This window comes from Salminus brasiliensis, chromosome 7 (genome assembly GCF_030463535.1).
Source record: "Salminus brasiliensis chromosome 7, fSalBra1.hap2, whole genome shotgun sequence".
In the NCBI taxonomy this organism is placed as follows: domain Eukaryota; kingdom Metazoa; phylum Chordata; class Actinopteri; order Characiformes; family Bryconidae; genus Salminus; species Salminus brasiliensis.
Genome location: NC_132884.1, coordinates 21,172,460 through 21,195,010, shown reverse-complemented (window position 1 = coordinate 21,195,010; position 22,551 = coordinate 21,172,460). Strand labels below are relative to the sequence as shown.

Below are 22,551 nucleotides of genomic sequence, written 5' to 3'. Positions count from 1 at the left end.
AGGATGTTATTGGTTACATTGTTGTTACTCACTGGGGAAGGCCACGCTGCATCCAGTTCACTTTAATCAGATGAAACGAGCTTCAACGTGCCAGAGTTATTAAAAGATACGAGCACACAAACCATTTAAACGGCAGTGTACATATTGTAATCTTTATGGCCCAATAAAAGGCTCCCATGTGGTTTTCCATTTCCATGTATTTTAACGTTACTCTGTCTGCCAATCAGTCTTTCATGGCTTGGCAATCTCCGAAAGGGAACGGGGATCTAAAGTCTTGCCTTATATGCCAGGGGAAAGGAGCGTTCTCCTTAGGGCCCATAAGGGTTGATTAGTTCCATGGTGCTATCTGTCTTTGGTCTATTGTGAAATAGACAATAGGAGGCTGCAACGCACCATCTGCAGACACCTGTGATTACAGACAGTCAAAATATTTCACACCCAGTCACACACTCGAAAGAAACCTTTTCGTTTTGGCAAATTACTCCAGAAATCGCTGGGCTGTCATTTACACCTACATCTGCAGTGGAAAATACAAAAATGTTTAAGGGAGACACACGACATTTAGCAAGAACGTTGAGTGAAACTGATAACGTAACTGGAAGCCTTCAAAGACAAACTTGGAAAATGTTTGCTGTAGTGCTACAAGGCAAGCTCTCAAAGTCCAACACAGACCACATAGCAGAAAACACACAATTAATCAGTCACCATACAGAAGAGCGGCAAAAGTGCCTTAGAACGTCTGCTCAATGGCAGCACATCTAAATCCTGAAAACAAACACAAGCTTGAGCTTGAGCCTGTCCATGCCAAATCCAGGTCAACTGCACAAAAGACAAGTTAAGTCCTTAAAAAGGTCTTGCCAATAGCTTGAGAAGTTTCATGTAAATTCCCATGGTCCCAAAAAACCCCATGGATCTCCAAAATGGTACCTTCATAAGCGACAGCTCACATAACACAATATATTAATGTAAACCATATTTATTGGTGCAGCATTTACCTATATGGGAAAAAAAACCCACGTTGGACAGCAACAACATAAAGGTTTAAAGAGGTCTCCAGTGGAAGAACTGTCTGGAACTCAGTCATCAGCACCTTTTATCCCTAGTTCAACAGAGCAGAATTAGTCTTGATCTCTCTGGATAGGCGGCTCACCCTCTCCCCTGTAACTCCCATGGAGGGTGCAGGTGTCGGACAGCAAGTTTTCTCCAAGTGTGTTGAGCTGTCCAGCGACACTGCCTTTACCAGTGGTTTGAAAAGATGAGGTGGGGCTTCCCAGGTTTTGGAGATTTGGAGTCTTAGCTGGCACACTATCCCTCCCTGTAAAAATTATTGATTAGATTCTATTTTAAAGAATATCTTACAGCACCAAAAAGGGCTCCACTAGCACTGCTTGCTGTGAAATACTGCACAAGCTATACAATACAGAACAGAAAGTGCACTGAAGGATACTATAGTAGTGGAGCTATAATGGGTGAGGCTACTGAACAGTGTCCCTCAGTGAATAGATTTAAAGCCTGGAAGTCTTCTACACTTGAGCTGGTTCGGAGTATTCCAACAAATTAGAGATTCTAAATAACTTTCCATTACAACATCAACAAAAAGTGCACATTTTCAATGACTTCATTCTCTTCACGGGTGCAGCAAAAACAATGGATGTTTTTTCCCTGCACGACACACGAGGACAATGCGTGTTTATGGAAAAAAGAAAGCATAACCAGCAATGCAATCGCTTAACAAATCTATATAGATGATTAGATTACAGTACAAACATCCACCAGAAGTAAGCAATGGTTACAAATGTGAAGGGTCACGAATTAGGAGGAGGGTGAACGTGGGGGAATAAGAGAATCCCTAGGGTATCAAACACCTGCTTTAGTACATAGCATTTCTGCTGCATTACCTTCACTTTCGACCTTACGTCGCAATCCATCAACGCCCTCATTACCTTCTGAAAGGAACACACAGTTCACAGCTGTATTGGTCTGTCATCCAAGTGCACTGTACAAGCACTGCTCACATCACCAGTCAAGCACTTCAAATGGTACAACAGAGGTCACGGTGTCCTTACAACCAAACTTCACAAGGCCTTATCCCACAAGCGTCACAGCACACAGACAGTCGTACGACGGCACAGTGAGCACACACACACACACACCCCTTTCAGAACCCCTGTACAGTTATGAATCTCAACTCTCCAGTGTTTTAGAACTGTGGCTCCCTGACTGGAGCCCTTGCTTACATCAGCGGTGCTCTCAGGAGTTGTATATTTACACTGCAGATTCTTGGGAAGCGTGCGCTGTCGAAAAACCCCACCAACCACACGCTGTCTGCTCAAAACAGAAGCCAACAAATAATTCAAGGTTCATACAAACATACGCCACTGACGATGACCAAATGACCGTAAGCAAATTAAGTAAAGAACTAAATTCAAAACGCAACATTCTCAGGTACTCTCAAGTCCCTCAAAACATTTGTGTATTACAAAAAATCATATCTCTGATCCCAAGTGACTCAATATGTACAGTGGATCCATCCTGCAGAGCTAACTAACCCAACTCTGGCACTTGATCCAGCTGGATAAAGCCTTTTGCCAAGGCGGTTCTGATCTGTCAGATATCTGTCAGATTGGAGACAGAACCAGTGGTATAACCAGTATCATATGGGTCACAAAAATAAAGAGAAAGAGAAAAGGATAAAAAAAAAAAGAAAGAAAAAGAAAATAAAATAAAAGCCTTTAAAGAAGAAACATCCAGTGAATAAAATCATGTACATTAATTCACATTAATAATGTGAATGTAGGCTACTGGCCAAAACAGGTTGCAGTTACTGTACATCTTTAAAAACAAAGGTGCCTAAAAAGTTCTCTGCAAGAAACCCCAGAAGAACCACTTTTCAAATTCACTTTTTCACACATATCCCCATATATATATATATGTTGAGATCCTTTAAACCTTTAGAAGGTTGCACACGCGCACACACACGTCTCCCAAGAATGATTCTTTTATGGCATCAGTCAATAAATCATGCAGTGACATTAAGCTTCCCCTCCACTACAAATCCCACTGCAAACCTCCAGGAGGAGGAATGCTGAAAGGCATACAAGAATGTATAGTATACAACATAAAAACCAGCAAAAAGCAGTTCAACATTGAGGACCCATTTTATTCCGGGTTCTCTTTTAATTGGTATGTATGAATTCAGGAAACAGTTTACACATTACCTTTTTAAAACAACATGCGGTGATCATGAGAACACATGGAGAAGAGCCTATATATGCTAGGAAACAAAAACACGGCTTAAAATAATAATAAAAAAATGGTGTTTATGTCGGCCGTACACTTCAAATTATTCACAGTGACTGGTGTTTCTTTATGCATTTATACAAATATTCTCAAAAATGCAAGGAGGACTTTGTTCTGACACAGAACAAACACCAAAACCTATAGGAATAAGTAACAACCCTGTAAGGAATTTTCCTATTACTGGAATTCTTAATTTATTTACTTATCATTCACAATTCAAATTCTTTAAGGAAAAAAACGAAACAAAACAAAAAACAACCCATTGAAGAAAATAGATTATTCTTTGCTGTAGATGTACCACAAGCCAGTTGAACACTGGTTACAGAAGTAGTAGTAGAGTTCTGCATATACACTCCCTTCAAGAAAAAAACATTAGCTGAGGAAGTAAACTTATGGTCACCAAAGATCAAGGGCAGGTATGGGAGCCCGTGTTTTCTGACTTGTTGAAAAAAAGGTTTGAATGTCTTTAGAGTACCAACTGAGGACTGATATACATGATCAGAGGCTTCACGATAAATCATTGAAGAAAACAGCTTTTGCCAAACATTGTAACCCTTTCATATTTAACACAGCGGAGACAGCTCCTCTCACTGAAGGGTCTTAAACATGATACAAGCCGTTCTCCAAGCAAGCAAAGTCTGAAAAAAACAGACAGATATTTACTGCAGTATAAGCTGAGCAGTAGGGTCTTCAACTGAAAAAAAATCTCTCCAAGAGAGCAGTAGCTTCCTGTGAAGTTAACGCCAGCATTCTTCAGAAGGGTGTGTTGTGGTGGGGACATACGTGATGCTCTTCAACAGTGAGAATGTGAGGTCACCCGCTATTCCATGCAGGAATGAAAGGAGAAAACAGAGACCCAAGCAAGAAATTCTCCCATTCTCCAAATGTCTAAAAGCAGAAAGGTGAGAAGTCCTGAAGCTGTAATGACTTCACAACAGTCTTTCACTTTTTCAACAAAACTGATAAAAGAAAAAAAAAAGAAAAAATCTATTAAAAATTTGTAAGGCACTGCTTTCTAATTTTCACTTTCTGCGATAGTGCTGGTCAGCGGTTGGCAGGCCTACAGCGAAGCCTAAGGCTGACGTTTAGACATAGGCCCCCAAAGCTGCATGGAACTCCGTCAGGCACTGGACAAGCTGCTGAAATTTCGGCCTCTCTTCTGGATCCAACGCCCAGCAACACGCCATCACAGCAAACCTGGAACATCAGAAACGGAAAACACTTAGTACACATTCTGTGGGAAAATGAAACGTAATATTAACACTTGCTGAAGTGCTTTCCATGCTTCCAACTCTCACCTTCCCATGCTTATTGGCGGATACCACGAAAAAAGGTAAAGTCATCACCCATTCTTTCTAAAGGGAAGGAGCTAAACAGCGATCAGACACTGATTAGCTCTTCCTGCCCAGTGGTCGGGCCGCCTTCCAGCGACTGCACATCGCACAATAAATCATGGCAGGTTTGGTCGCTGACAGGGCCAGCAGCATTCTATGCTTTGTGATTCCTGGCTAGCTTGAACAGTGTGGCTCGAGCTCCCTGGCAGTTGCAGGATGCCGATAAGAGGCCGTCTGTAACTGCGTTGATAGCAAGTGTTTTTTGACTCCGGTTCAGGAGAACATTTCTTGTTGGGCACTTTCTTTATTCGGAAGTGTATTTAGTGGTCGCATGGTGGGAGGCAGAACTCCGTGCTCAATTAGCTTTTCCCAGATCTGTATCAGAGCTCCTAGTGCAGCTATCAGCCTTCTTACAACTGCTGAACAAATTCCTGTGAGAAATTTCTAAAAAACAAAAAAAACAAAAAAAAAAAAAACACACATATATATATATATGTGTGTGTGTTTGAGTGTGTGGATTAGCCATAGGGTTGCTGTTCATCTGTGTTGGTGTAAAAGTAGTGTAGCATAGGGGTAGTAGTATGCATTTACGTAATTACTGGCTAACAGACACTTACAGTTCATCGGGACAGTTGATGGGCTGTGCTATTCTGTAGCCATCCTTCAGATATGCTGCCATCTCAAAGGGGTCAATGTCCACATAAGGGGTCTGTCCCAGGGTCATCAGCTCCCATAGGGTCACCCCAAACGCCCACTGCAGAGAGAGGAAACATCAAGACCATGAACACAGAGGGAACTCAAGTGAATCAGAGAAAGGAACACTCCCTTTACCCGAGTGACAAGATCACTGCGTCAGAAAAACAGAATATTTACAGACTGGTGAAAAAGGGATGTTATCGTTGGAATCTTCTTGACAGATTACATTCCTAGCTTCCTTTTCACAAGTCATCAGATACACAATTCAGTGGAGATAAGAGGGAATCAAATTCCTAAACTGCCACAGCAAAATTCCACATCCAAGACAACATAGACTCATCCTGGTATACTGCCTTTAAATTAAGCATAAATGTTAGGTCTGTACAACAGCGCAAATCAAAGCACAAACGTTTGTTAGAAAATTCTTCCTTTTGTCCATTTTAGTGAAGTAGAAAGCTCCCCCCAGACCACTGCAAACGGCAGTTCGCATTCTGGGAACAAAGCATTCTACAGACACAATGCAAGGAAATCTGGATTTATTCAACAAAGATCAGGGACGCAAAATCGACTGATTTCTGATTCTATTTTAGCCCTGTCCACAGGGGTGCAGAGAGGGTTCAAAGTGCATATTCTTCATCCCACAACAGCAGCACCAAACCCGCATCAACAACAATGTTCACAGAAACAGAGCCTCACACAACATTGCTTCATAAAGGTACTTCACACATAAGAGAAAAAAAAAAAAAAAAGACGACGCTGGTTAACAATGCATTGGTCAATTTTGCCCAAACCTGAGTATCAACTAACATTCGTGCATGATCTCAGATAAAGCAAAAAAACACTGCTTATTAGAATTTGTACAGCCCAATAACTGCCCTAGTGACAGCGCCATCCCATTGTACGATGTGGAAACAAAATGGTATATTCACTTTTATCCTCTTCTATATACACTCTGACCAACGGCAGGAAGGATGTGGGCAAACAGAGAGGACATAGAGGACATAAGGAGTCACCGTCTTTGTCTGAGAGCCTCCCAGTAGACACACCCACATACACAATGTATAAAGGTGGGTGGCTTCCTTCATTAACAGGCCTTACAGTAAAACCCAGGTGCTCTAACGATCACTAAAGACTGGGAAGTCCTCTATACCAAGTAAAGCCACAGAACATCACCGGTTCCTGTTGCATTACAGCAGACTAAAGCTTTCCTTGCAGGCCGCTGGCTCCATCACCAGGCTCTATTGTGTCCTAATGACTGGAGACACTCCTAAGGGTCTCTGGTCAGCATCCAACACAAGTCGCTATTGTTCTCTCACACCTCTGAGGCTGGAGAGGTCAGGTGGGATGACAGATTCTGGCCATGTGCGTGTGGATGACCAGAGAGCCGGGCGGTGGCTGTAGCTTCCTGACTGTCAAGGGCCCATTTCCCTTGGCATGGTATTTTCTGTGAGATAAACGGGAACAGGGTATGTGTTACAGTAATAACACATTGTCGTTCTAGGCGCGCGCACATACATGGACATGTTTTATACCTTGTGAGGAATTAGAAGTTCCAAGACTTACTGAATACTGTGAACAACACAATTCCATTTTCTTTATAAGCTTCAACTAAAATAAACTTGGACACATTGGTTTTGCCTACATTCTGTAAATTATGTACTATTACTAATAATTGTTGTTATTAATAAAATTGTTATTTGAGATATTTTTGAAAAAGACATTGAGAAAGGAAAAAAAAGAGAGCACTGTCAGTGATAATGTAAGTAAATGGACTGGAAATAATATTCTGCCTCACTGGATTCTTCGACTACTTACAGCAGCTCTAATGCTTTTGTAAGCTGGAAAACAGGTTAGACAAACCTAATCCAAAACTGACCTGGGGATATTTAGCCTGAAGAGTCACAAACACAATCTCTTACTATTTTAACCAGTGTTTTGGGACGTTCTGTATCCACAAATGTAAATGTTTTACTCCATAGACAGGGTATATTTGTCATACTGCTGAAATCTTACTAACGTTTAAAACAGAAAACAATATGTAAACACAATGCATTTGGTTCTTTTTTGTAGTTTTGATCATCATCGGACATCATTCTGGTAAAGAAGCTGAGCGAATGCTCACTTGCTCATTTGACTGCTGAGAGCCACATAGCTACTATGAAGCTGCGAGACAGATGGCAGGCTTGCTGATCATTTATTTTCATATAATAAGCTTCCTTGTTTCCAATAGAGTTCATGATTTATGATTTATTTTAGTCTACCACAGTTTTCATTCGTGGAGAATTAAATACCTGGGATATCCTTTTAAAAAAGAAAAGTTTTGCTATTTCATTTTTTTTTAATGCAACATGCATCTTGTCAAAATGTATAGAAATAAGCAAATCAGAACCATTTCATTGATGCATTAGCCATGTTTCCTTTTTTTTGTCCTACACATCCAACAGCCCTTTCCCCTGCAATTCCACTCAGAACAGAACAAGAAGGTGTCAAGGGCTGTGATGTAGTACAATACCAATGTAGCTACTGCAAACTTCAGAACACACACACATACACACAGTCGATAAACATAAATTAAAATGATCTATTCATCTCTGCACAATCCCAACTAAAATAAGGATTAGGGGAGTTCAGAGGCAGTGTCTGTGCAGTAAATCTGTGGTGCTGGGCCACGTCTCAACCTGTCCACAAGCTTTTGTCTTGCTCACAGTGGGGCTTCTCTGGCACCGTGAAGGAGAACAGCCCCAATGACGCAAACAGCGCCGCTGTATAAATCTAAATCAGTGTAAACAGGGACAAAACGCTAAATCCAGACAGAACAATTCTCCTTATTGAGAGAGATTCACCACAGGTCCTAAAACAAATAAAGAGTGGTCCATCACAGCTTCTAAAACCTACTCACAGCTCTGAGACACGATTAAAATGTAAAGCTGCAGAAATTAAATGGTGCACAGAACAAGTACAATACATTCTTTTCTTAATCATTACCATGTACCTATTTACTATGGCCAGCACAACAGTGATAATGCAAAGAGCTGCAATAAATAAATGAGTCCTATAGCTAATTACACATTACACATTCTTTGAGCATCTTGAACAACCTTAGGTCCTTAATATGTTAATATGGACCCTTTGCAGCTAAAAGCGGAATATATCAGAATTCTTGCCCATTTCTGCCCTGAAAAACATAGTGTTTGTGATGTTTGTCGTCTGGAACTCTGCAGCTATTGAGACAGCAGAGTGTTGGCAACTTATGCACCATGCATAAGTGAGTCAATGTGCCTCCTAAACACATCACCTTTCAAAAATACCCCTTACAGTTGATCATGGAATAGCTAGGAGGGAAGAAACTTCACAAACTGATGCTGCAATGTTGGCATCCTATTCCAGTACCATCCAGAAATCAGCTAGCTCTTTAGAACGACCCATTTTTTCACAAATATGGGTAAAGGCAGACTGCAACAACAGAGGACATGAAAAGGGATGTAAAGGAAAGCAGTTGCTTGCGTCTCAGCTGTTGTAGCCACAAGTTCCCACGGAGTACTGCAGGATCATGAAAGAAGTCAAGATCGGTGGTGAACAATCATGCTACCCTCACTCACAGATGAAAAATATTATGGTCCTTTAATGTTGTCCCGGACAGAGAGAGTAATTAGCATTCACAATACAAATGCAACATGGTCATATCCCTGACCAAGCATGCTGTAACTGGATCACAGTTTAGCTCATGTGACCTCGTTACTGCTTGTACTTATTGCTGACCACTTGTGAGCCATACACTCAAGACGCATGTTAATACCAAGTGTAAACGAGCCATTAGATGCTCCAACATTCTTTTTATCGAATCCAGGCATACCATTTGAAGACGTCATTTTGGCCATCTTTGTCAAAACAATGCTGGCTTTTGTTTTAGACTGCAAACTATGTTTAATATACCGCAATTGTGACATTTAGCCAACAGAATCCCAGCATGGTGTTTTGTCCACATTGTACAACTCATATTAGACAAAGAGAACTTATGCTCTCACCACATCGCTGGCACTGGAGAAGTCATTATTGAGCAGGCTCTCCAAGGCCATCCAGCGCACAGGCCTGTTTTCATTATCCCCCAGGCAGTGATAGTCCATGGGGAAAAGATCTCTAGCCAGCGCATTATCGGTGATCTTCACCTGCATGCTGTCATCAATGCTGTAGGAAAAAACACAGAAAGCAAGTGAGGTCATTCTGTCAGTCAATATGCAAGCTCTTAGACTGGTAGCCATGCTCATAAATGCTGGCATAGTTGGCTTAGGCAGAAGCATTCAGCACAGAGGGGGCTCAAATAGGGAGGGGAAGGAGGGAAGAAGAGAGGAGATAAATAAAAAAGATGATTTTGTCTGCTGAAGCGCTGAACAGTTCAAACAACAAGGTGAGGGGGTAACAGCGTGGGGTTATAGTGAAAACACTTACACACAGTTCCTGGCCGCTAAGTCTTTGTGGATGACTTCTCTCCGTGCCAGGTAGCTCATACCACATGCAATCTGGATAGCCATGTGAACAAGATCCTGCTGGGAGATAGCCTGCACCAGAGAGAAGATGGGGATAGGAACATTACGAATAAATATACACTGACAGGTTGACCTGTTTGAGGTATGGAGGCACCAATTGTTTCCAAAAACATTTCATTGTAAATGGCCTTGTTTTTTTATTTATTATGATTTGCAATTATTTTAAATGTGCCATAGAATGCATGTATTGAGGATTTTAAGTTGTTTATTTATTGCAAAAATAGTAATTTTGGTAGTAAAATGGTTAAAATGCTAAAAATGCTAGTTTATATAACCCGTTATCACACCTGTTATTTTTCCCCCAGAATGAAACAAGCAGATTGTCATTTCATGGTGGGCCTGTGAATAATTTGATTTACTCTGCTCTGACTGGCTGGTTTACGGCACCACAATAGGTCACCCAGACGCCACAAAGTTTGCTGTTCACTCAGAAAATATCGCTAGCCATCCCTGACTAAGCTACACATCCAAACAGTGCCTCAAGCTGAGATGCTGCCAAATACAAAAGTCAGTATGGATACCTGGAAACAAAAGGTTCACAATACGCAACATGCTACATGTTGCATGCATGTCATTCTGAGATTTCATGACATGCAGGCAATTACGTCTCTCAAGGTTTATTAGTAGGTTGCACAGACAAGTCATAGCTCACTGACGTGTGCAATTAGTCATTTAAAAAAGAACAATGCAGATCATATTGCACTGCTTTCTGTTTCCACTTGAATATGTTTCAGTCATTTTCCAAATTAGTGTGCTGGGACTGATTGCGTCTGATCACAGAAATGGAGAATGCATTTCTCTGCCACATAAAAAAAGATCCAACAACACAGGACAGCCCAAAGTGACATAATGGTTCAACAATGTCAACTACCATGGTAGCATTCTAGGTTTTGAGAAATGGCTAATATGCGTTTCTAACAGTTCAAAGCATAGACAGCTTAAACAAAACCGACAACTGCCAAAGAGTTTTGGCAACCTCTAGTCTTCATACCAAGGAAAGTATCTGATGAACATGAAGCAGTTTGTTAGAGTGCACATTCGAAAAGAATGCTGCCCCCAAAGTGGCATGCTTTTAGGGAACCAGAGGCAAGAATGACTGAACAGAAGTCTTAAAGAGGATAGACTTCACCTCCTCTTCATTTTATCTGGATTAGCCTAGCAGACAAAGGTGCAGGAGCAGACTTAACTCATGTCTCTTCTACATTCTCCCAGCATAAACACCCCCCACCACCCCTACACCTGGACTCTAAACAGTCATGCAATGGCTCAGGGACTAGACAATCTTACATAACCCTGCCTCAGGTTTATGTAAGCTATCCTGAGTGACACAGAGGAAGAAGAACATGCATGCACACACACATGTACGCAGCACCCTGAGTCTATACAGTCAAAGCCATTTAAAATTCTTCAACTGTGTCTTGATCTGATCTGAACACATGGCTAAAGGCAACCGTGAAGCAGCAGGGAAAAGGGGGGGGGGCATGATAACATTATAATTGAGTTCTATGACAGCCTTAAATGTCACAGGCTTCATAATGAGCAGGCTTGGGCTTGTTTATATGCTGCAAATATGATGGCGAAACGGTGCAGATGGTACTGTAATACAGAGAGCGCCAACTCATATTTACCAAAGTTATACAAGCAAACAAGTTCTTCTTCAAATGCGGGTGTAGATACATTCCAAACCAGATGTTCAAGTTGTCGAGAAGTTGAGAAATGAAACATCTGCTCCCACTTCCAATCTTTTTTTTCCCTTCAATCTGATGCTTCACTACTGATTTAGGACTCTTTATGATTTACATTTTATGCCTGCTCAGACAAATTCCTGCACAGGAACCAAAAAGGAGGGATAATGGAGTAAACTGCTAGCAAGCACAGGCTTGCACTGGAAAAATTGTTAGCTCGAAGTAACACTTGTAGGCCTGCTCTGGTTGGGAGATGACTGAACCAACAGCATCCTGTTCCTGCAGAGGGTTTGATGCCAACTGGATCACAGACCCCCTGGGGTTAACCAGCACAAAGGGCCGATTGTGCATTCCCCACTCCAATAAAGCACCTCTTCCCTTTTTCCGAACACTCTGGTACTTGATATCAACCAGGGCTCTGCACAGTAAATTCATTGTTCTAAAGAATGCAATTAAATAAAGAGAATTTGAACACGTCAGGTGTTCTGCTGGAGGGTCAAGAGCAGTTTAATGCTCTCGGTATCCTTTAATGGTAACAAAACACCACCCTTCAAACAGTCCATCATTACTTTCAAACACCTCTTTAGAAGCTCTTAAACAGCTGTTTATGTGTGCGAAAATGGTAAAGGGAGTTCTGTTTCCATTAGACAGGTCCCACCAAGCTACTCAAGCACCTTTTACCGAGACAATGGCCTGTACGCAGTGTACAAGGAGGTGTGTAATGCTTGTGAAGTTGACTGTTCATTGTGGTCACCTGGGGGTTGTTGGCCTCAGCCAGCTTGCACTGCCGTAAGAAGAGCTTTAGATTGCCCCAGTTCATGTAGGGCAGCAGAACCATAGGCTTCTCCCCATCCTCTGTGCACACGTGGCTGATGGGCAGCAGGTTCCTGAAAGAAACCAAAAGGTTAAGCAAAAGGTCTACGCAGATACTTGTTTCAAAGAATGAACAGACTGAGTCATGCTCTGCCCACAAATGTGCAACTGTTGCAAGCTTGGTTTTACAAAATGCTGCCAAGAATCCTATTCAGCCTAATGAGAAACTGAGCACACTTATTAGTTTTGTCAATTTGGATTGATTCTGAATGCATGTGCAATATTCCACACAACAGGTCTAGTTTGCTGTTGCCGCCTTTACCATTAGCTACTATGGCATGTCTCACGCTAGTAAGTAATTTGTTTATATTTATATTTCTATATAACAGACAGTGGCATTTATTAATCACTCCAAGAAGGGCAAGTTGATTGCGGTCATCACAGGGTACTCGTTAGCTTAAACAATTCCAAATCTTTTCTCAAAGCAGCCCAGCACTTACAACTACCATCCAATGCCTGGTTGAGCTTGTGAATACTTCAAGTTAAATCAGGTGTGCAGATGACAGAATTCAACCAATCCATGCAGTGGCTAGGATGTAAAGAAGGTACAAGGAAGGTAATGCACTTACTTTCCAGTTTAAGAGACATTTTAAACCAAAAAATCACTGTCACTTTACATTCCATATATATTTCTTTTTTTAATAGAGAACAATTGACTTCTAACGAACTTGAGCCACAAGTTAAAGTCCCTTTAAGACTGAGATTGTACTGCTTGACTAACTCTGCAGCTGTTGCTATGAAACAACTCCTTTTTGGTAAGGGCATGGGCAGCTCAAGACAGGGCCTCACACCTAGCAGACGGGACAGGATGCAGACCTGTGGCCATCTCCCCAGCAACCAAAAAGGCAGAGCAAACAAACGCTTCTAATAGCTAAACAGTCTCTTCTGTAGAAACGCCCTCTGCCTTTCTTAGCACTTGATTACAATACACACACACACACACACACACACACACACACACACACACACACACACACACACTTCTATACCAATGATGCTTCTTGTTGTCATTCAGTTAAATTACTCGCCAGATAATTCTACTAGAATTTACTTTCTGCTAAAGGACTTCCTAATGTTACAACAGTTCCTCGATGATGGGCTCTCTGTACTTCTCGGAAATAGACTCTGCGTCAGATGGGAATTGAGAAACTGCTTTTAAGGGGAAAACAGAAAAAAGGAAAATAAAACTGACGCTGTGGGAGTATGACAGCATTTTAAATCTTTCTGCATAGGAAATGTAAAGGTCTACGGTGACCGCGTGGTCTCCACAGTAGGTGAATGGACTATACTCCATTGTCACGATATTTATTCATTACACAGCCAAGAATTTCCAGCACGAGCTTGGAATACTTTATTCACAGGACCTAGAGGTCATGTAGAGGATAGTCTCAGTTTCCAGTCCAGAAGGTCACCTGAACAGACAGTGGCAGTGGAATTTTACAAAGATTGACTGTGTGACTGAGTCCTTTAATAAGCTTCAACAGGCAGCCAGGCGGGCATCACAGTGCTGAGTTGGGATTACTAACTGCGGGGGTCCTTTTTAAACCTAAACCTTCTGCGCAATGCTCAAACAAAATAAACCAATTCATTTATAATGTTTTGACAGGAACCAAGTCAACAACCCACTTGTCCACAACACAATGTCAACAACATGCACGTCTACTGCCTCTTCATGTAATATCCTGAATTACCAGCAAGTGCATGTGTCTGATAACGGTTGATAATGGCAAAGTAGCTGTGTACATAAGGCAAGACCTTTCACAATTGAAGCCATTACCAGCCTGACAAAAACAAGGATGGCAGCAAACTGTATTTTATAACTGCTTCATAAGTAATTGACATTATGGGATCAAATCAACTAGCAACAGACAGAACAGCGTTTATAGGTGGGAGGGGAGGGGGGGGGGTGGAGGGCTGACACTACTGTGGTTAGAAGATTGTGATTCAAACAAAAAACAAATTAATGAACAAAAAGACGATAATGACTCACCTGTGATGAAGGCCTCGCAGTTTACAGCTCTCCGTCAGCATCATCGTCACCTGCACCTCCGAGGCATGATCTGGCAACGTAAACGCAAGAACCAACAAGAATAACAGAGCCTTAGTTCATAATGAAGGTGTGTTTTGACGAGACATGCTGTCGGGAACATTTTCGTTATGAATTAAACTACCCTTTGGGTTTAAAAAAATAAATAAATAACAGAAACACAGATACTACAGACACTACAAATTGTGATGCATGCCCATAGCAAGATCGATCATTCAAATCCAAAGGTTTAGAGTCAGAAATTATATATTTTTTTGACACTGGAATTGCTTTCTCAATCTCCTCCAACCCATCCCATCTAGTCGCATAGAAGTGGAGGAGAGAATGTGCTTCAGTCACGTTCACAGAGGTCTGGCTTTATCTCAAAACACAGCTTTTGGCGGTTGCTTGGTGCTTATGGGTAAGCGGCATTGTTTCCTGCCCCATGGGTATGGCCAGGGGGGGAAGTTGAAAGGGCTTGCCACGGTTGGGAATGGCATGGGCACATTGTTCGGTAGCTGGCACCAACTCCTGGACGGGGTAAAACAGGGCAGGAGGGCAACAGCGTCTCATGTGAGAGCTCAGCAGCTTCCTTTACCAAAAGGGTAAAGGGGGGGGGCTTTGAGAATTCTCTAATACCCATTCCACCTAAATTCATTATAAGTCTGTGTTATTTGTACATTATTGTTTCTTACGTTTTACAAGAATTCCATACTTTCAAGCCAAGGAGATGGGCTGGGTGATGTCACAAGACAATGACCCAACGCACACAAGTAAATCAACTGAAGAATGGTTAAAAAAAAAAAAAAAAGGAGACCATTTTATATTTTTGAATGACCAAAACTGATGCTGTGGCATGACCTGAAGAGGGTTGTGCATGCAAAGCATTCCAGAAATGCTAAAGGAGGAATTTTCCAAAATTACTCCCCAACTATGCGCTCTAGGAAACATTAGGTGGAGGTTGTTGCTGTTTAAAAGACTTACTTTTAAAAACACTTATTTTTTCTAGTCTCCGCTATTGTGATTTATGTGATCAATAAAAAACACAAACAACTATAACTTTGTGCATTATTAGTTTAGTTTAGCCACTTTTTAAATCATCAATCAAGGCAGAAAGCCCAAATTCCAAAGGCTCAGTCTGTTCTAGTGAATTTGATGGTCAACATCAGAAGTGCAGAGCACGTAAAAATAAAATTCAGGTTGTTAACCCATTAGCAATCCGTCAAAACCTCTAGGCATGCCAAAACAGATTTCACTGGGTAAGATTTCCAACCTGACTTAATCTTCACCCAGGAACAGATTTTTGTTTTATTATTTTGTATACATATTCATCCACTAAAACATATTGCACTGATGTGTAATAGATTCTGATTAATATTGTGTTACATGATACATTGTAATTTATTGGTTATAAAACAAAACGGCTTGATGTAGCGCAAACATTTATAGCACATTGTAAAGTTACGTTTTTGCATATCTTTAAACAAATAAGGCAATCAATTTCTGCAGTATTCTCACAAACGGGCGATTACTCTGGTCACTAAAGTTGAAATCCTTTCATATGATTATGATGAGGCTTCTGCCAGCATCATACTGCAAAAACAGGCCTTGCTCAGAACTCACACAAGAGGTTTATTAAACCTCCTAAGAAACTGGAGTAATCCCAAACACATGCTTATGATGATTTATGAGTATAATATAATACTTCTTGACTACAGACCTAGATCTCCTAAATGTACTTGATTATGAGATCACAGCCTTTGTTTCATATATCAGCAAAGCCCAGAGTTAAACTGGGCAGATGTGAAGGGTGTTGAGTGTTTCGGTTTGAAAACATTACAGTAAATGTAATCAGGAATGTGAACTGTACCTTTGACCGTTTTTACAAACACTTGCTTCTCTTTGCTTGGGTCCTTCTCGTCGAGCAGGACACCGTGGAATATGCGTCCGAATGTTCCTGTGAACACACACAGACATTTAATTCAGACACCGAGGGTTTTACTCAAGGGAACTAAGAACAAGGAGACAGAATTACCACACACACACACACACACACACACACACACACACACACACACACACACACACACACTCCTTTAAAAGACATGCTCCAGTAGTCTGCAGTAATACACTATTATAAAGGCCAATCTATCTTTCACAAGGTGAAAATCCCATCGACAGCAGGTCCAAACAAAGGTGTTCTGGTTGACCTTAGAGCTCTAAATGAAGCAGAGCACTGCTGTCAGTGAGATTTAACACCAGTGTGAAAGCGTGATGAAATCTGCCTCCACTCTTCCACAGTTCTTTTTCCAGCTTCTGCTAAAAACTCATCTTGCCTTGAGCTAAGAGGACATTTGATAGGTGTAATGTGTTGGTATAGATCTCAGAGTTTGGACCTGGGTAACTTTGAAACACACTCAAATTCAGGGCCGTCACCAAAATTCTAATTAGAAATCAAGTAATCTACCAATTCATTTTGGTGGACCAGTGGTCAAACTAACACTGGATTATAAGATATGTGTTTCATTCAAAGTTTTTGGCAGACCAGATGGATTTTGTAAAACTAATCACAGAAACACATGGCTTCAAAATTTTTATACCACAATGTTCTTGAGAAATTGCCTAATGTGTGCTGATTGAATTCCAGGGCATGCTTTCTTGTCACATTACCTCATATTGTTTGGGGCAATATCATACTTGTCCAGCCAAGCCAATAAGTGATGAGAAAGAGAGACTCATTTCAGAAATAGAGTACAACACTTATGTCTGGCCATGCAAAACTATGCACACTCCATTAGCACAGCGGTTCCTGAAGCCAATCCCAAAGAACCCATGATCTGCCAGTTTGTATTTTTTCCAAAGCTTAGAAGAAAAAAAAAACGAAAAAAAGAAAATGAGCACCCAAGACATTTGAGTCCCCAGAACAAAATCTCAGACTTTAGCTTACATTGTTTTAAAGCTTTATAAACAAGCCCAACCATGGGCTCCTCCATACAGCTGACTGACAAGAACTGATGCCCAAAACAGCAAAGCTGTTTTCAGGGAGCAGAGTCTTCATTTTGTAATGTCATTAAAAAATGTCAGTTAACAGGAACGGTGGAGGTCAAGCTGTGGTCTGGGAGAGAGAAATGATCACACACTTTACATCACAGCTGTAAAAAGCTGAAGATGAAACGCAAATGGCTTCTACAGCAAGAAAATAAGAATAAAACCCAGTGGACTCTCCACCATGGAGTTCTCTAACCTATCATCAAAAATCTGTAGATAGACCTCAAAAGAAAAGCATGAAAGAAGTCTTTGCAAGGAAGAATGGGCAGAAATTCCCCAAACAAGAACTGAAAGACTTTATCTGGCTACAGAAAGTGTTTACAAGCAGTGGTATGTGTCAAAGGGGGTGTTAATAAATAGTGACCATGAATGAGTCGAAGAGTCAAAAACCAAAAGAAAAATCTTGCTTAAAAAAAAAAAAAAAACCAATCAATATATATATATATATATATATATATAAACAATCTAATGTTGCTAAGCCGTTAAATGTTACCAGGGCTGGCAGAACTCTTGCATGCCAGAGCATATGCTGCTAGAGATATAATTATGCATAATTTCATACTATCTGTGATGCAAACTTTAAACTTACCTGTGTGTTTTACCACACACTTCAGAAGAAACAAAATATTCCAGAAAATCCACAAGCAGCCTTTTAATATAGATATAGTACCACTCAAAAGTTTGGACACACAATACTGAATGTATGCTGACCATATTCTTAAAAACCCAATTGTTTGTATTCACCACATACGAGTATCCACCACAGTTAGGATGTTGTGGCTGGAGGGTTTCAAGTAGGCCCAAGTGGAAGTTTTACATTGAACTGAAAGGAGATCATTGGGTCACATAGGTCATTAAGGCTATTTATTGGTCAGAATAAATGAGTAAATGTGTATGTATTATTGTCCTTTAACATACTGTAGCTGCATGGTTTCAACTGTATTTCCATCATCACACATACATTGAAGGTTCTATAGCTTAGTTCTACTTGAAACCCCACAGCCACCACATCCTAAGTACCATAGATACCTGTGTGTCTCTAGTGGCTGCTTTTTTGAAGGAAAAAAAAAAAAAAAAAATTATGGTCACCCTAAAATTTGGATCAAATGTTTTTATGATGATTAGCACACATTCAAGGTGTGTTGACAGGTACAGTGTGTAATTAATATTAATATATATATATATATATATATATATATATATATATATATATATATATATATATATATATATATATATCACTGTAAAAATATATATTACTGGGAAATCAAAGAACCTAGTTTATTAAGTCGTTTAGATTCACTGAGAAAGTTTAACTAGGACAGAACAACTGAGGTTAAATGTCGACAAGGCTACAGTCAACTTTCTTTTGTTTGAATCTTGTTGAGTTAAACGGATGTTCCCCTCCCTCACCAACAGGCTTGTTTGGACGTGCTGGTGTTCATAAATCAGTATGTTGACGTACGAACCCACATTGACCCCCTCTATTACTACATTATGCTGTGCTCTAATGGCATTTGTTGTTCTCCAGTTAACAATAGTGTCATAAATAAGTGATAATAGATGGAAAGCGAACTATTTGAACTGAGTACTACTAGGAAGACACACACTGTTTCTGTGTGTTGGGGGGGGTGGTTAAAAACAGAGTGCATGGTCACTATCCTGTGAAACAGAACTAGTAAAAACACCTCTATAAATAAGCAATGTGCCTGGAGCTTAAAAATATAAAAGCTCCTCTCCGAATAGCAGAATTACATCAGGGAGGAAAAAAAAACAAAAAATAAAAAAACAGGTCTGAGCTTTAAGGACTCTTACTGACGTAAACACATGACTTGCACTATCCAAGTTGAGACTGGAAGGAGGTTTGATGAGATACGTTGTTTGTGCAAGGCTACAGGGTTTTTATAGCTGGCATGACTGATGTTGACTGTATGAACTGAACAATGGTTGTGCCGGGGTCAAGGGCTAACTGTTTTCAACCTGGAGCCCTGGATCTACGTGCAAGACTAGAGATTCCTCCTGTAGCACAGTTCAAACATGATAAACGCTGAGGGCTCAGATATAGTTTGGCTCAGTGGCCCATTGACGTACATGAATGATGCAATTCTGTCAGGACTGAATGTGCCAAGACATTTTAGTTATGAAAAAACACTGCTATGATAAAAAGAGCGAAATGTCTCCCATTCTCCCATTCCTAGAAACGGCAATCCTAGGAAAAGGGGCCAAACTGAAAAATGAGTTGTTAGCTGGGGAAAATTATTTTAAAAAAAAGAAAATGTACAATAATGAAACTGGATTGAAAGTGAGCAGGGTGTGTTTTTCCATGTGTACACAAATGTCCTGACTTTGAGGATAATGAGGATGATGATGATAATCCACTTTGTAAAGGTAAATTAGGATTTTGCAAAGGAAAATTACTTTGTGGTGCGGTTAGACTCTTTCCATAGCATCATATCGTCTCAAAATATTAAAAGTATGCAGTATGCGGTAATACCGGGAGCAGGGAGTAGGGCAAGTTGTGCAAATAGTGCATGGTATGTGCAATGTGCAATGGTTCTACGTTTACATGACTTCTGTACAATTTTAGCTCAGTGCAGCTGCTGTAGACTGCTATTTAGGCTTAAATAAATTAGCTAGACACCACAGCACAGACCTTATATCTGAGGGCAAAAAGACAAGTGAATGCCCTTAGGAGTGTTTTTGACTGCTTTAAGACACATTTAGCAGACTGGTTCATTCAGGTTCACTTGCTCTGTCATTCAATTGAACTGTAACTACGGTTGACACCTCAGATACATTTTTTTTTTAACTCAGTTTTCATTTTGAAATACTATGAACATATTTAAATACTGCTGTATGCAGTATACAGATACTGCAATAGAGGTGCAGTAGGTGCAAGAGTGAAATGACTTCTTTTTGGTTTCTGTGGTAAACATTAGAGGGAATTTTTAAAAGAAAAGAAATGGCTTTAAAAGAAAAGAAAAGTATGACACACATGGGACAGCTTTACAGGTATAAAATAGTACAAGAACCCACCTTCATGTAAGACGTCTCTGAGTGTAACTCTTTCTCTAGAGATGGCAATGTCTTTGACCTTTGCCTTGGCTTCTAGCAGGGTAACACTTCGTAAGTCATTCTTCTCTATCCGCAGTGAGGGGTAACCTAAAACACACAAAGCACAAGAAAAAAAAAGAAGACAGCATTAAATGCAAGAAATTAAGGAAGAAATGAGGGCCAAACCTAAACAACAAAACTAAGCTTTGCCAAAAACCAAGCCTTAAACTATTACTCTTGCACAATGTGTTTTTGAGCACAACTGATTTTATCGCACAGTTCATTTAAAGTTAATTGTATTAGGTGTTTAGAGAGGACTTGAGCATGCATTGTGTTTTGCTGTAATGTAATTTCATGTGCTAAGACCCTCCCAAAGACAGTAGAGAAACACGGCGTTAACAAAATAAAGCATACATGGTTGAGAAATGTCTGCATGGAGAATTCCCCAGCTCTCCTCATGTGTTAGTATTTAATAATCTTTTAATCTTATCAGAATCCTGCCATTAAGCTTTCCTACATTAAAAAGAGAGCAACTTTTGTACAATTTTTAGTGATTTAGGTGACTGAGCAATGTATTAGTACAGTTATGTAGTAATGCAGTTATGTAATCAGATAATTGTGTGAACAGTTCAATGCATAAAATCATGCAGACACATGACAGCAGTGTCTGGTAACGGCTGGTAATCAACCTTCAGAATTGGGGGAAAAATTGACCTAAGGAAATTTGAACATGGCATAATTGATGTTGCCACATGGAACGATCTGAGTATTTCTATAACTGTTGATCTCATGGGATTTATTCAGCACGACAGTCTTTAGAGTTCACCCCCAGTAAACAGCAGTACTGCAGAAAGCCTTCTTCATGACAGATGTCAACGGAGAATTGCCAGACTGATTTGAGGCCACAGGCAGAATGCACATGTCAAAACTTGCCAAAACTTGGCAAGGATAGGCTACAACAGTAGAAGACCACGTCAGGTTGTGCTCCCATTAACCAAGGACAGAGAGCGGAGGCTGCAGTGGGCACAGGCTGACCAAAACTGGGCAGCTGAAGACTGCACTGGACTGGAAATTGTAGTATACGCTGTTTGACACAACCTGAAACCACAAACTCAACTTGCATTGCATCAATAATCCGGGCTGGTGAAGGTAGCAAACCTTGGGTCTGTTAATACCAATCATTAATCACCTGAATGCCTAAGCCTATTTGACTGTTTTTACTGACCATGTGCAGGCCCTAACCAGCATTAGTAATTTGGTTCTAGTCAATTAAGAAGGTGCTCATTTAGTTAATAGGAATTAGAAAGTAATAGTCCCCAAAAATAGTCCTCCAAAAACAGTAGGGAACTGAGACTGAGAAAGAAAAGTGGTTGACGCAATCTATAAACAGCGGCGTAAACAGATGGCTGCAAAAGCATTGCTGCCAATACAACACAAAGACCACTGTTATGCGACCACTAAGCTTCTTAACCATACTTGTTAGTCCCTCCCTATTGTGGTACACAGCTGAGCAGTGTCTCTAAACCCCAATGTCATTGGATCACTGATTTATAATAAGATAATCACTAAAGGGAGGTTTATTTAATAAGTTAAACTCTATGAATTAGTGTACTGAGAAACCTAAACCACAACATATAAACATAAAAAAATATGTTGAATGTTGAAATATGAGCCATTACAATACACACATACACACACACACACACACATATTATATATATATATATATATATATATATATATATATATATATATATATATATATATATATATATATATATATATATATATATATAATGTGTGTGTGTGTGTGTGTGTGTGTATTGTAATGGCTCAGATCATAACAATGGCATTTATATCAATCTGAAACAATGTGATTGTAGATGTAATCAACAGCATGTGTTCACACTCGCAGTTACACACTGTTGACACCAACCCAAACATTGGTAATAATGCACAAAACCATGTGTGCGTGTGTTACTGTAGGACAG

The 22,551-nt window shown here is 40.3% G+C and overlaps 1 protein-coding gene across 3 annotated transcripts in view; it reads right to left on the bottom strand.

Annotated features, from left to right (window-relative positions):
* Positions 1 to 3,139: 3,139 nt before the first annotated feature.
* ryk (receptor like tyrosine kinase) overlaps positions 3,140 to 22,551 on the bottom strand; it is a 52,737-nt gene continuing 33,325 nt past the window's right edge. For all 3 annotated transcript variants that reach the window (XM_072684102.1, XM_072684104.1, XM_072684103.1), the window contains 8 exons: positions 20,543 to 20,668; positions 16,329 to 16,415; positions 14,423 to 14,492; positions 12,314 to 12,446; positions 9,777 to 9,886; positions 9,356 to 9,515; positions 5,252 to 5,388; positions 3,140 to 4,497 (listed from right to left, as the gene is read on the bottom strand). In XM_072684102.1, the coding sequence (XP_072540203.1) occupies positions 4,386 to 4,497; positions 5,252 to 5,388; positions 9,356 to 9,515; positions 9,777 to 9,886; positions 12,314 to 12,446; positions 14,423 to 14,492; positions 16,329 to 16,415; positions 20,543 to 20,668 (935 nt within the window). In that variant the 3' untranslated portion in view covers positions 3,140 to 4,385. The remainder of the gene's footprint in view (positions 4,498 to 5,251; positions 5,389 to 9,355; positions 9,516 to 9,776; positions 9,887 to 12,313; positions 12,447 to 14,422; positions 14,493 to 16,328; positions 16,416 to 20,542; positions 20,669 to 22,551) is intronic.